The following is a 12,454-nucleotide window of genomic DNA, read 5'->3' as shown; positions in this document are numbered from 1 at the left end:
CCACATGATTCCATGCACCTGCCAGCTGTCCTGATGGTGGAAATTGGCACTTAGAGGAGGAGAAATGGAAGTCTATTGTGTTGAGCTTGCCAGAGGATCCTTAATTAAACTGTCACCTGGAAGTTGAAATGTAATCTCCAGCTTTGTTATCCAAGCCAGAATCATTTGCCTCCACTTTACTTTTGATGGTCTGCGTGATAATAACGGCTTAGGAAGCGATGATGCAGAGGCTACGGTAATGGTAGAGGGATCACAGGGATCTCAAGCAGCAACAAGAAACTCCTCTGACCCTTTGCACCTTGAAATTGGATATCACCCGGAGATTTCTCCCTATGAATTTACCTTTTTGAGGTTTTTTGTCCCCTGTATTATTCATCCCTGCATGTGGATGACGTAATGTGCTAGTTTTTGAATCATTATATTTCCACTGTGCATTTTTCTCTCCTCTTCCTTTCAGTATCTTCCCTTATATCTTTCTTTCTTACACGATACAATGCAATCATTAAACAACCACTAGAGCTCCATGTGCATTTGTTTTTTCGCCCCTTTCTTTGCTTACTGTGGAAGAAAAGAGGCAAGCACAGTGTAAAGCCCATTGCTCTGAGAAAGCATAATTAATCAATGCCCAACCGGGTGTCTGTGAGGGCAGATGGAGTGAGACGCTGAGCAGAAACGGCTGGCCTTGCCTTTTGGCTTTATGCTTGAGGAGAGCCTCATCTCTTTCGTTTTTCACTCACAGAAAGAGGCCTTCACAAAAAGAAGACACCCCGCCAGGTCAATTTACTTTGCAGGAATCTCTGCTTACTGTAGCGGTGCTATGAAAACTATAAATACATGACTTTTATTCAGCATGATCTGAGAGTGTACAATGGCACAGGGGCTCTCCTGCCATCAGGACTTAGAGTCAATTTCTCTGCCCTTTTCTTGTCCCTTTGTATCTAAGACCTGAGCTGCAGAAGGCGGGCAAGGGGAGGGAGGTGGGGGCTTTCTCTCACTGATAGACCGAGGTAGCTCCATCTGGAATTTTTGATCGGGAGGACCCTTCTGGACCAAACAGAGGTCGAAGCCCTCAGATGTAGCCATCTACTGAGCCGCTGATGAGAACAGAGAGGCTGCCTTTGATACGTCGTGTCCCAGCATCTGCCCCCAAACAAACAGGATGAAAGTCTGACCTCCAATCCCTCCCTCCCTGCCTGTTGCCCTTTTCTTTGAGGCCCACTGCTAAACAACTACGACCGTCAGAGAAAATTTGTCGATAACCCCCCAGCCCCCACCTTTGTACCTGACAGAGAGGTAAATAACAATGAAGGAGAGACTATAGGAAAGCACGCCATTACACTTGGACCTTAATTTCCAATTTTAGAGAACAAAGAGGAAGTTGGCAAGATTGCAAAGCACTCGGAACAGTGCAGGAAAAAGGCCTCCGAGGTCACAGCGTCAGAGAGATATTTATGTTGAATTACCTTTGCGAGCGATGCGGATGCAGTTTATTCTGGATTCCTGAAAGAGAAAGAAAACAGAGACATCAGAGGAGAGAGTGTTGTTTGCATATTTTGAAGAACGAAGAAAACAAAAGAGGTCTGCAGGAAGGTACTGAGCTGACACACACACACACACACACACACACATATAAACACTGATAAAAGACACATTCTGAATGAATACTAAGCATATTTATTCCCCACTCTTGACCACATCTGGAATCACATTACTGTCTCTCCTCTGTTTACTCGATTTACCAAACCTTAGTGTGTTGAAATAATTTCTCTTATAAAAAGGCATTATTTATTTCCTGATAGAGACACAGACCGACGGACAAAAAGCTCCTGAGTTGAGAGTCCTATTGATGTCATGAGATTACAAACTATCTGAAATCTGAGTGTTCGAGAAGAGATTCTCGCTGAAGGAGAAAGGACGAGAGTTGAAAGGGAGAGAGCGTAATTAAGAGGAGGGTTTCAGACCGATGCACCACTATGAAAAGGAATTCATTTTACTGAAATTTCAGCCGATTGCATCGCAGTGTTATGAAAAGTACCTTTGTCAAACAGAACTAATGAGATCCAAGAGTGTAATCCAATTCCATCCTGCCACCACTTTCAGGGAGACGCATTATCGAATTAAGATTTACAGATGCTAATTCTGTCATTATGGGACAATCATGCAAATGTGCCCATTTGGAAATGAGCAAAAGGAGCTTTTTCCTAAAACTTCAGTTAAATTGCTTTTTTAAATTAAATATTTTTTCCAGGGTGAAAAACACTTAAATAAATTCCCAACCTGATGGTTTTATCTGAAAATACAGACATAAATCGTACAAACATTTGGTTTGTCAGACAGAGTGTTTACCCAGTGTTCACCAAGGTTTCGCCTTCTTTTATTTATATGAACTTAAAAAGATGTTTACCTGTATAGTAATCAGGTTCATCCCAAGATAAATGTTATTTACAGTGCATCTCCTAACATTTAAGGAAAGAGTAATGATTGTTATTGTATGGCTTTTTTTTTTACATCAAGGGTTCAGGGTACTGAATTACACAGTTAATGTAATTCAGAATGTTTCTTTTTCTTTCTACTGTTGGGTAAATTAACAAATCTCAATTAAATGTACAATGTTTTTCCACAGGACAACCAGACAACATAAGTCTACAGCCATGCTAGCTGCTCTGTGAGGATGTATTTTAGCAAAACGATCATTGGAGTTAAACGCGAACAATATACTTGGTTAACATGCTCACTGTGTCAACATTTATCATTAACACAAAGCACATTTGCAGCTGATCAGGCTTTAGGTATTTAGACAAAGGCTCATAAACCAAATTATTGAACAAATACAATTTCTCATGATGGCTAAAAAATGAATTAGATTATGATCATGATTTTTTATTTTTATTTACAACCTATGAATGATATTCTTTTCTTGACTTAAGTTAATAAAAATGGACAATATGCAGGAATCTTGCACATTTAGAGAAGAGTCCACAATGTAGTGAACATGGAGCGGTCGCTGGGCCGAGACACTCGACAATGTCCAATCCGCTGACACGAAGAAGACCTCGACTACAGCTACACACTTTGGCTTCACTTTTGGGGAGCAGTCATGTCGTCCATCTTTAAATACAGTCCATGGTTATATTCAGTAGATAATGTTATATAGACATTATTGTGGGTTTAAAAAAAACTGCTATTCAAATCGTAAAGTAACGCTGAGATATTTATAGTTATCGTTTTTGTTTCTATTGTATCTGTAGAAATGCTGACTGCAGCTTTGAGCTTTTGAGAGAGTGATTCAATTATAGGAAAACATTGTCCATTAGCAGTCCAACAGCAGATCCCGACGCTGTTTATTTTACATAGGCGGCATTTGAAATTATACATTCATTCATCACTTGCTTCAACAAATGAAGACAGAGAACGGTTACAATCATTTACTGTAGATGATAAAAGAACAGTGTTATGATGGATGGCTGCAGAGTCTATGATGAGCACATCAGAATCAGTATGTTGCTGGCTCAGCACAAGAGCTAATAGGCAAGCTCCAGATTGTGGGACACACATCACATGTCTGACTATGCTGTGCCAGTCATGCCAGAGGGGCTAGTGGTTCCTGGCAGTTTTAAATACGAGACACAAATGCCAACACGCAACAAGGCACACGCTCAAGGTTTTACAGTGTTTGTGTGTGTGTGTGTGTGTGTGTATGGTGTGTGTGTGAGACAATGAGGGGGAAGCTGGGGAAATAGAAATGGCTACACTGTGTCCGGGCAAAAGCTACAGTCTGCATCCACAGTGATTCAAGCACCTCTTCAGATGGATCCATCATAGTAATTAGAGAGGCCTGACAGGCGCTCTCCAGATAATTAGCATGGGTAAATGCCAAATATTATGGATCCCATATACTGTTCAAATTACTCCCATTACTGCCACTACTGTCTACACAAAGACAAACACTAACACACCAAGCAGACTATGAAGAAATATTCTGTACAATTAAAATCTCACAAATAATCAGGCTGACACCTTAGTTTACTTTTTAAAACATGAAAAATGTATCACCACCTTTGTGCAAAAATACTTAGTTTCTGTAAGTATGTAAATATACTGATTGACTCTTTTCTGACGTTTCATTCTTAGGAAGGATCAGCTTTATAAAAATTATAAAAATAACAGCGTTATAAAAATATCCCACACTTCATACATATTCTGAATGGATTGAGACTTCTTTTTGTGACAGCGGGAGCACGGTGCTAAAACGTAAAAGGCTTGAAAATACATAATTATATATGGAGGATGAGCAGGAAGAAAAGATACAAAAGGAAACACAAAATAGCACTGAACATATTTAGAGACAGCTGAAGCTTTCCAGTCCACACAGAGTGACGCAGCTAAACCTGATCATCTGCTCTGAGGTTTTAATAGACTCTCTCATTATCACTTGGAAGTGAGTAGTGCGAAAAAGATTGTGAGAAGAAAAAAATAAAACTGTAATGTAATATAATAATATTCATAAAGAGAGGCTAAAAGGCCACTGTGTCAGATTATTTCATGGTCTGTGAGTGGTTTTAACAGCTGCGATGATAACTTCATTTGACTTTATGGCCCTTTTCAGACATGACCTACGGGTAAAATCTGGAGAATTGGTTTACAGCAGTGTGTCTTTCACACATGCACAACACAGCAGGAGGTTTTTCTGCACAGACGCATTCACAACAGCATCAAATCCTCCGCATTGCTCAGGTGAGAGGAGGAGCAGACAGAGGCAGGAAGTGACGTAGTAGCTCCGCTGTCGTCAGCTCTTATCACCACAAACACATTTTACATCCTTGTCTGCGTCTTTCTCCGCGGGAGATATTTGTTAAAAAAACAGGAAACAACTAACACACATCAACAACTTTGCATCCACAAAATCCTTGTGTCTGAAATATTGACAGTAGAATCAAGCTGTGTCTGTAATTATGTGCTTGCAGGAGTGAATTCAAAGTAAACTAATACTGAATTGTTGAATCACTGAATTGTTTCAGCCACAGCACCGAGGCAGGACTGATGCACAGATTCTGACTGCGTCTGTGTCTTTCCTGGTCAAAAGCAACAGTGTTGCCCAGGGACAGTGGTGGCTGTGTGATCTGGCACTGTGTCCACTCGTTGTGGGTCATGGATGCTGGCCGCCTGCCAGGCAAAACAAAACCTAATCCCATCCGCCGGTAAAGCCAGGCCTCCCCCGATTTAATCCCATGCTTAGTTGCCGAGTTGTGTGAAGTGCTCACACTGCAGTCCCTCCCTGTGTTTCTCCACTGGGCTGGAAAAATATGCTACTGGTGGGGATGAGCCACCCAGCTCTTCCTTCATGGAACTTTGTAATACACTGATGTCCAATGGAGGGGGGAGGAGGGGGGGCTTCAGTGATTTAATCACACAGAAACCTCTACTGACATGGCTCAAAAAGTCAGACAGAGCAGGATATCATAGCATGCATGTATTTATTTCCAGCAAATGATCTCAGAGGGCTGCGTAACCTGCGGCAGCATTTCTCAGCTACATCGCCTCCATCTGTGAATATCGAGGCAGCAGCTTTCTGCCTCTGATCATCTGCACCTGGGCCCAATTATCTTTAAGTAATTGCCTCACCCAGGAAGCAGCCCTTCCTGTAATAGAATTTGGGAAAGGTAATGTGGCGTCCTCTGGGTGTGACAGGAGTCTGGAGGTGCTTTGTGTGCTTTAGTTTGGGCAAAAGTGTGAAATAATGCACCATCTGCCGGCTAAAACCAAGATTAAAGTTGATACAAATGCAGAGATTATTTAGTGTCACCTTGGTCCACAGTGTTTCTTTAAATACTCAACTAATTAACTGCATAAAGAACTAGAATGGCACTCAACTCCGCCATCAAGATCTATGAATTAATTACATGTGACATCTGTGAAATTGGTCAAAATGTCCTATTTGCAATGTTAGAGAATGTGATAGAAAAATTCATGGATCAGCCCCCTGCTCTGATTTCACCAGAAATAATTCACTGCTTTCCTGTCTGATGGGTACGGCATCCTTCCACCAATTTTTTTGGTAATTCTTCCAGTAGTGAAATTGTAAAATCATGCAAACTTACAAAATGTGCAAACAAACTGTCAAAAAATCTGTGAAAACATAACCTTCTTGATTGGTATAAAGTAGAAGTACATAAGAAACTGAGTTTCTTTAAGAAATGACAAGAAGGTGGAAACGCAGGCCAAGAACATCAAGAGGGCAAGGACAAGACCAGTGGGAGGAATATACAAACACAAAGGAGTAAGTAGGTGCCCAGGGTTACCATGTTGCACTCAAAAAAAGGATATTGGGTGGCTGTCCTATTTACTTGAATTAAAAGAGTATTTTGAATTAAATAATTCCTGTTTGCAAGATGAACGTGATACAATTGCGTTGGATTTGCTAAATATTCAACAACTTCGCTTTAACACGATTAAATCACGTTGATATGAATTGATATGTTCGAGTTTCCGCGCAAGAAGCACGGCACTCGTCGCGAGAACACACCTCGATGAGACATCGCGAGAAGAAAAATACCGGAAGTCAGGTACGTTACCGGATGTGTACATCAGGCACACGGAGAAGGTAAGGGAAAATCAATTTCCATCCAATCATATGCGAGCGAAATATTGTTCAGAAATCTCATCAGCTGTTAGTCGGTTCATTTTCCACGGTATTAGAACGCAGCGGTTTATTTGTTACTCGCTGTTAGCGGGTTTTTATCAAACTTAGAAAGTCGTCCGTCACACATGGCGAGTTAACACGGTGTTTTGTGTTGCTAGTTGTGCCTCTATAACTTGAAAGATAGTTACTCAAAGACTTTCATATAAGCATTGAACTGAAGAATAACGTTACATCGTGTGAGAAGGACACACAAGACACTTGATGAGTCAGCGGCTACATCAGAGAAGACGCGGCGTGTGTGAACTCCGGTTCCGGGGAGCAGAGCGCCATTACGGCTACACTCGGCTTACTTTATCACGAGGGAACATTTGCTGGCAGAAATAGTGAGTAACGTCAGCGCATGGGGACAGTGTGACGAGTAACGAGTTGAAGTCAAAACGAGTCGAGCATGGCGTAGCACGTGACTCATGCATGCAGACACGTGAAACGTCCCGTCCACGAACGCTGCGTGTCCTAGCAATATTGTGTTCTATTAATTGGAATTTGTCTACATCTGTATAATGTCACGTTTTCCCGTTTTTGTCTTTCCAGCCTCGATGATCCATTAGGGAAAAAAATGAGCTAATGCATCTGAACACGTTAAACCAGAGAATATGACATTGCTAAATGTTGTCAGTAAAACTAAACATCAGCTCTTTTTCTTCTCTATTTGAATGGTGAATCAGATTGATCATTGTTTCCAGCTCCTGCTGTGTTACTCAACCTTCCCATAGAATTATAATAACTATACAGGAACAGTTTCTTGCCTGGTAAATAAAATGTCTATGTAGTATGTTTAAGTATTTATATTTTTTTCAGCTTTGCATTAGCCTTTCTGTCTGTCTCTTCCTCCCTTCGTCTGTTTCAATTTCTCCCCATACACTCACCCTTTTCTACCTCTGCATCTAGCTCTTTCCTGTGTGCGTCTGTGCCCATGTGGCTGTGTTTTCTAATTATTTAATGATAACTTCATGTTAACTGATCAATCTCTCTAAATCTATTACAGAAATTTGTGAATGCCAAAGTGTGCTGTGACTGCTGTCCGACCACAAGAGTCTCCTATCTGACTGCACCTATGTCTGTTGTCCAACCTGTCTGTGAATGCAGGTAAAGGGGGCCATCATAAAGTTTCTTTATATAAGTATATCTACCAAATTCCCTTGGTTTTTTTGTTGGCTAGAGCAGCAGAAACCTTTGTCCATTTCTAGGTCATTTAGACTGCAAGTCCATCATCAAAACTTTGATGTGTTTTTTTTTGGGTGGGGCAATGTGGAATTGTAAGCTGTGTAGCAAATCTACATCTTCTAGATATGACCTACTGAAACATCTGAGACTACAACACCGTCAAAGGCAGCGCTACCCGTGCCCACACACAAACTGCCCATGTACTTTTAAGACATGGAATGCTATGCATATTCATTTAAGTAGAGTCCATCCTAAACAAAATTCCCAGGAGCTGCTGGAACTGTCAACATTCAGATGTACGTTATGCACTTGCAGAGGTCTGTCTACTGAAAAGGATTATTTCATACACATTGGCACTCATTTGAAGAGTAATGAAACTGTCTATTGTATGTTTATGGGTTGCAGTTTTAAAACAAATGTATATGGAACCTTTCACTCTCACAAAAACAGAAAGCACAAACCACATACCATGAAAAACTTCAAGCCAGGTGTAGTTACAACCAGTCCAGCAGAAGTGAATTACTGCCCTGCCTATCCGTCTGGTGAAACAGCCGGGACACTAGAAGGACCAAGAGTGGCCCTCCTCTCAGAAGTGAAGAAAAGAAACGATGAGGAGAATGTGGCAAATGATGGACAAGACCTTTGCTTACAGGAGGCAACAAGTAGTTCAGGAGGCACCAATGATAGCTGATTTCAAAACAAGGTGGCCTGCTCTCTTCCATGTGCATGAGGTAAGTAAATGACTGTGTTAAGGAACATCCCCTTTTACCTTTTACAGACTCTGATGTAATTCATAAACTGTTAAGGATTCACTGGCTCTGACAGTGGAATTTGTATGGAGAAAACTAATATTGATATGTACCACTGATGAGATGATGAGATGAGACCACTGAAATCAAAATAGCCAAACTTAATTTTGTCTTTTTTTGTTGTTGTCTTTTTCTCAATTTGTAGGTGTGTGTGGAACTCAAGAGAATCACAACAATCCATTTAGAGTTAACGTTCTTCTCTGAGCTGGATGCTCACTCTGCAGACCTAATCCAGTTGTTTGCCAAGACAGGCAGAGTTCAAGGGGGGCGGATCAGAAGCATCATGGTAGCCATGACTGAGGTATGATAATGGAAAAGTGACTCATGTTATATACTCATATTTATAATAATTCCTGCAAACACATCTACTCTAGCTTCAGAAGCCGTCTTGTGTTGTGATGACCTTTGAATCTAGCATCAGGTGTGTGAAAACAACTCTGCTGGTTGGTCAAGATGTTTTTCCTAATGTGTTTTTATTTTTTTCACATATTCTCTCTAATCTGCAACCTTACACTGATGAAGATCCAGAGAAGCTGGTGAAAGAATACCTGGTATGTTGATTTAACTTAATCTTCACATCTACTCTAGCTTCTAAAGCCGTCTCATGTTGTGATGACCTGTGAATCTAGCATCAGGTGTGTGAAAACAACTGCTGGTTGGTCAAGATGTTTTTCCTAATGTGTTTTTCTTTCTTTCACATATTCTCTCTAATCTGTGACCTTGGATTGATGAAGATCCAGAGAAGCTGGTGAAAGAATACCTGGTATGTTGATTTAACTTAATCTTCACTGGGGATGATCATTGTTAATTTTCCTTTGAATTCACATAGCCCTTAAAACTTTTGAAACATCAGCTCCAAAAACATTGGAATGTATGTACTTTGATTATTTGAAGATAGTTGGTGAAAGCTGTTTTACATTAATAGTGTAAAAATGACTCGTGCTATAAGATATGAAATATAATGCACATAAATTTAAAAATAATTTATCTTATTCATTATTTTTTTTCTTAATTACAGAGCGATGATAAAAGCAGTCTGGAGGCTATGGCAGAGACGGTCTTTGGAGTCTTTGTCATGCGACACAACGGTGCAGGGCCCAGTGAGAACCCAGAGGATGTCAGAATTCTTCTGGAGGGTGTAAAGGTGTTGCATGAGTTGAGGTATGTGCCTTTTGCAGTGGCAGAGTTGCTTGCGCTTGTGTATGCTCTAAACCGTAGCTACCCCAGAGAGCTAAAATACACCTTTGAAGCTCTGCAGAAGATCAAGTACATGACTGAGCTCATCCTCACCTTAGGAAAAACACCTTGTGACTAAAAATCAGTTAAACTCTTGTTCGATCCTAACATAAGTGAAGTTAAAATACTAAAAAAAATTGTCTTCCACAATGTTTTAGATTTACCACTGTTGGCTTTTATGTCAAATGTCCCTAACTGTGAAATGTTTTTGTTGGCACAAAAAAATTTAAAATAATTTAAGCAGTGTTTTGTTTATAATGTTCAAGTCTTGACATTGAGCAGGCTCTAGAATTCATTGAACCTCAGTTTCTGATGTTATGTTCACTGTTACATTCTAAATATGTTGTACTGATGTGGAATGTGAAATGTTTCAAGGGAAATGTGAGTCTAATGCTGGCCTCACACTGCAAGGTTCTCGTCAAATTTATGCCCTGGCCCCTCCCAACAATCAACAGAAAAATCTGGTCTGCGACATTGTCAGTCTTGATTGAGTGTGGTACAGATTAATCGTAAGCCTTGATCAGCTCATATAGGGTCGGGGTTCCCCGATAATGTAAAACAATTTAGAAATTTGTTGATTCAGACTTCTCCAAAACTTTCCATCTCTGACCATTCCCTTGGCCGCGATAATTCTAATGGAATCCTGTCATATGTGATGGCTACTTGACAGTGCCCCATTTCTTAACAGCACTTTACTGTTCACTAAATCACTATACTTTTGTAAATTTTCTTTATTTTGTTAATACTAAGATCCATTCTGTTTGGATTTGGTGTGTGTGTGTGAATATTAGGATCCATTCTGTTTTGGATTTGGTGTGTGTGTGTGAATATTAAGATCCATTCTGTTTGGACTTGCAATGTGCTGTTTTTTCAATTTCTCAAAAATGGGAGTCTATTTTTTATATTTACAAGCACCTGAAAGTGTTAACATTATCTTACTTTTTGCACTTTGAATAATAAGGGAAGCAATGTGTTGATATTAAGAGAAAGTATTTTTTTTAATGTTGTTTACAAGCACCTGAAAGTGTTGAACTTTGTGTTTTTTAAGAAATACAATTTGATTGCCTCATCCACAGTTTGTCTTGTCTTGTTTCCAGCCATTTAAACATTTAATTTGGTTTTGTTACTGTTCACATTGTTTGCACTTAAAAGCTATGGTTTGATTTTACTTAAAAAAATCATGGAAAGAATTTCCACATGATTAAATGGGTTTATTTCAGTATAAAGCAATTATGTTGGGCCAACTTAATTTTTTTGGGATAGATTAACTCTATTTAATAGTTTAAATTGTATTAATTTGAAATCAGTTGGATAAACTCTATTGAATTAAGTTAGTCCTAATTAGACTAACTATTAAATCAAGTGGGATCTAATTCAACTAACTAAGTTGAATCAACTCTAAGATATTACACTAACCCAACCTAAGAAAATTACGTTAGACCAACATAATTGCTTTATACTGAAAGAAACCAATTTAATCATGTGGAAATTCTTTCCATGATTTTTTTAAGTAAATTCAAGGAATTCTTTTTTTGAGTGTGGAGGTCTGTGTGACCTCCTCAGAGGAGGCAGAGAGCGGTCATGTATGAGGTCATTACCTCCGTGCATCAGGAGGAGATCCATCTGAAACTGGGTGTTCGTCATTCGGAACAAAAGAAGCAATGTCCCGACCATGTCATCCGTGTATAACTGGTATGAAGGAGAGACAGGAGGATGGAGAACATTTCTATCTGGTGCTTTTACTTAAAGAGCTGCTGGGTCTGGAGACTGCAGCACCTTTAGACTGTAAAGGTTCTCCTCTGAGGTAGAGAGCAGGTAAGTCAGAGCATTAGTGGTGGAATTTTAAGAATGAGAGTTTCTAATGAAAAAAAGAAAAATTCGGATGAGGACTTTATTTTCTCATCATCTGGTTGAACTCTGGCCTGTTAGTTAAGTTGTTCTGTTAGAGACTACGACTGGAGACACAAGCTGCTCCTATAATTTAAGAGGGAAATCTTCAGTGATATTTTAGAGCCATAAAGCGAGAAAGAGGATATTTCTAAGGGTGTATCACTCTTAGACTGGTCAACACCCACATGTGGAGCACTAAATAAGTCTGCTTGTTGCATGAAGAATTTACTTCAGACCTAATGCAATTATTGATGCTTGGAGATACAAAAAAATCCTTCTATCCAGGCTGCATTAATCTCCTCCCCAGTGCAGGAGTCCTATTCTAGAATCAATTTCTTATTTATGGATAAAGAATGGATAAAAGGACATCATTATTTCAGATCAGAGCACTTTCTGCATTTAACCATGTTTTGCAAATGATAAATATACAAAAATGACTGAATCCAAATTGATTAGCTGGCAACAAGTTTGTACAGTTTCTATAGATGTCTTTATCTAGACGTGAATGTAAAGACAGTAGATGTCTCTTTCGTGGGGACATGATTGCCTCCAATGCCTGCAGAAAGAGCACAATAGGTTTATTTGTCTATCTCTGAAATAAAATCTATTCTCTTTGACCAATCTTGACATGAAGAGCGTATCACTGTAAACAGAA

The 12,454-nt window shown here is 39.6% G+C and overlaps 1 protein-coding gene and 1 long non-coding RNA gene across 3 annotated transcripts in view; one reads left to right on the top strand and one right to left on the bottom strand.

The window, feature by feature from the left end:
• The window catches only part of ptprub (protein tyrosine phosphatase receptor type Ub), a 159,351-nt gene that overhangs the window by 32,154 nt on the left and 114,743 nt on the right, over positions 1-12,454 (bottom strand). The window contains exon 13 of the mRNA XM_053433043.1: positions 1,464-1,500. Coding sequence (XP_053289018.1) covers positions 1,464-1,500 — 37 coding nt within the window. The remainder of the gene's footprint in view (positions 1-1,463; positions 1,501-12,454) is intronic.
• LOC128449750 (uncharacterized) lies at positions 6,524-10,980 on the top strand. 2 transcript variants are annotated; one of them, XR_008339904.1, is made up of 7 exons: positions 6,524-6,601; positions 7,686-7,786; positions 8,517-8,595; positions 8,819-8,974; positions 9,196-9,224; positions 9,408-9,436; positions 9,692-10,980. It is a non-coding gene; the product is annotated as an uncharacterized LOC128449750 (long non-coding RNA). The 2 variants fall into 2 exon arrangements; XR_008339905.1 differs by lacking the exon at positions 6,524-6,601 and adding an exon at positions 6,606-6,689.

This window comes from Pleuronectes platessa, chromosome 10 (genome assembly GCF_947347685.1).
Source record: "Pleuronectes platessa chromosome 10, fPlePla1.1, whole genome shotgun sequence".
Taxonomy (NCBI): Eukaryota; Metazoa; Chordata; class Actinopteri; order Pleuronectiformes; family Pleuronectidae; genus Pleuronectes; species Pleuronectes platessa.
Note: the sequence above shows the minus strand (reverse complement) of the source record. Positions and strands in the feature narration are given on the sequence as shown.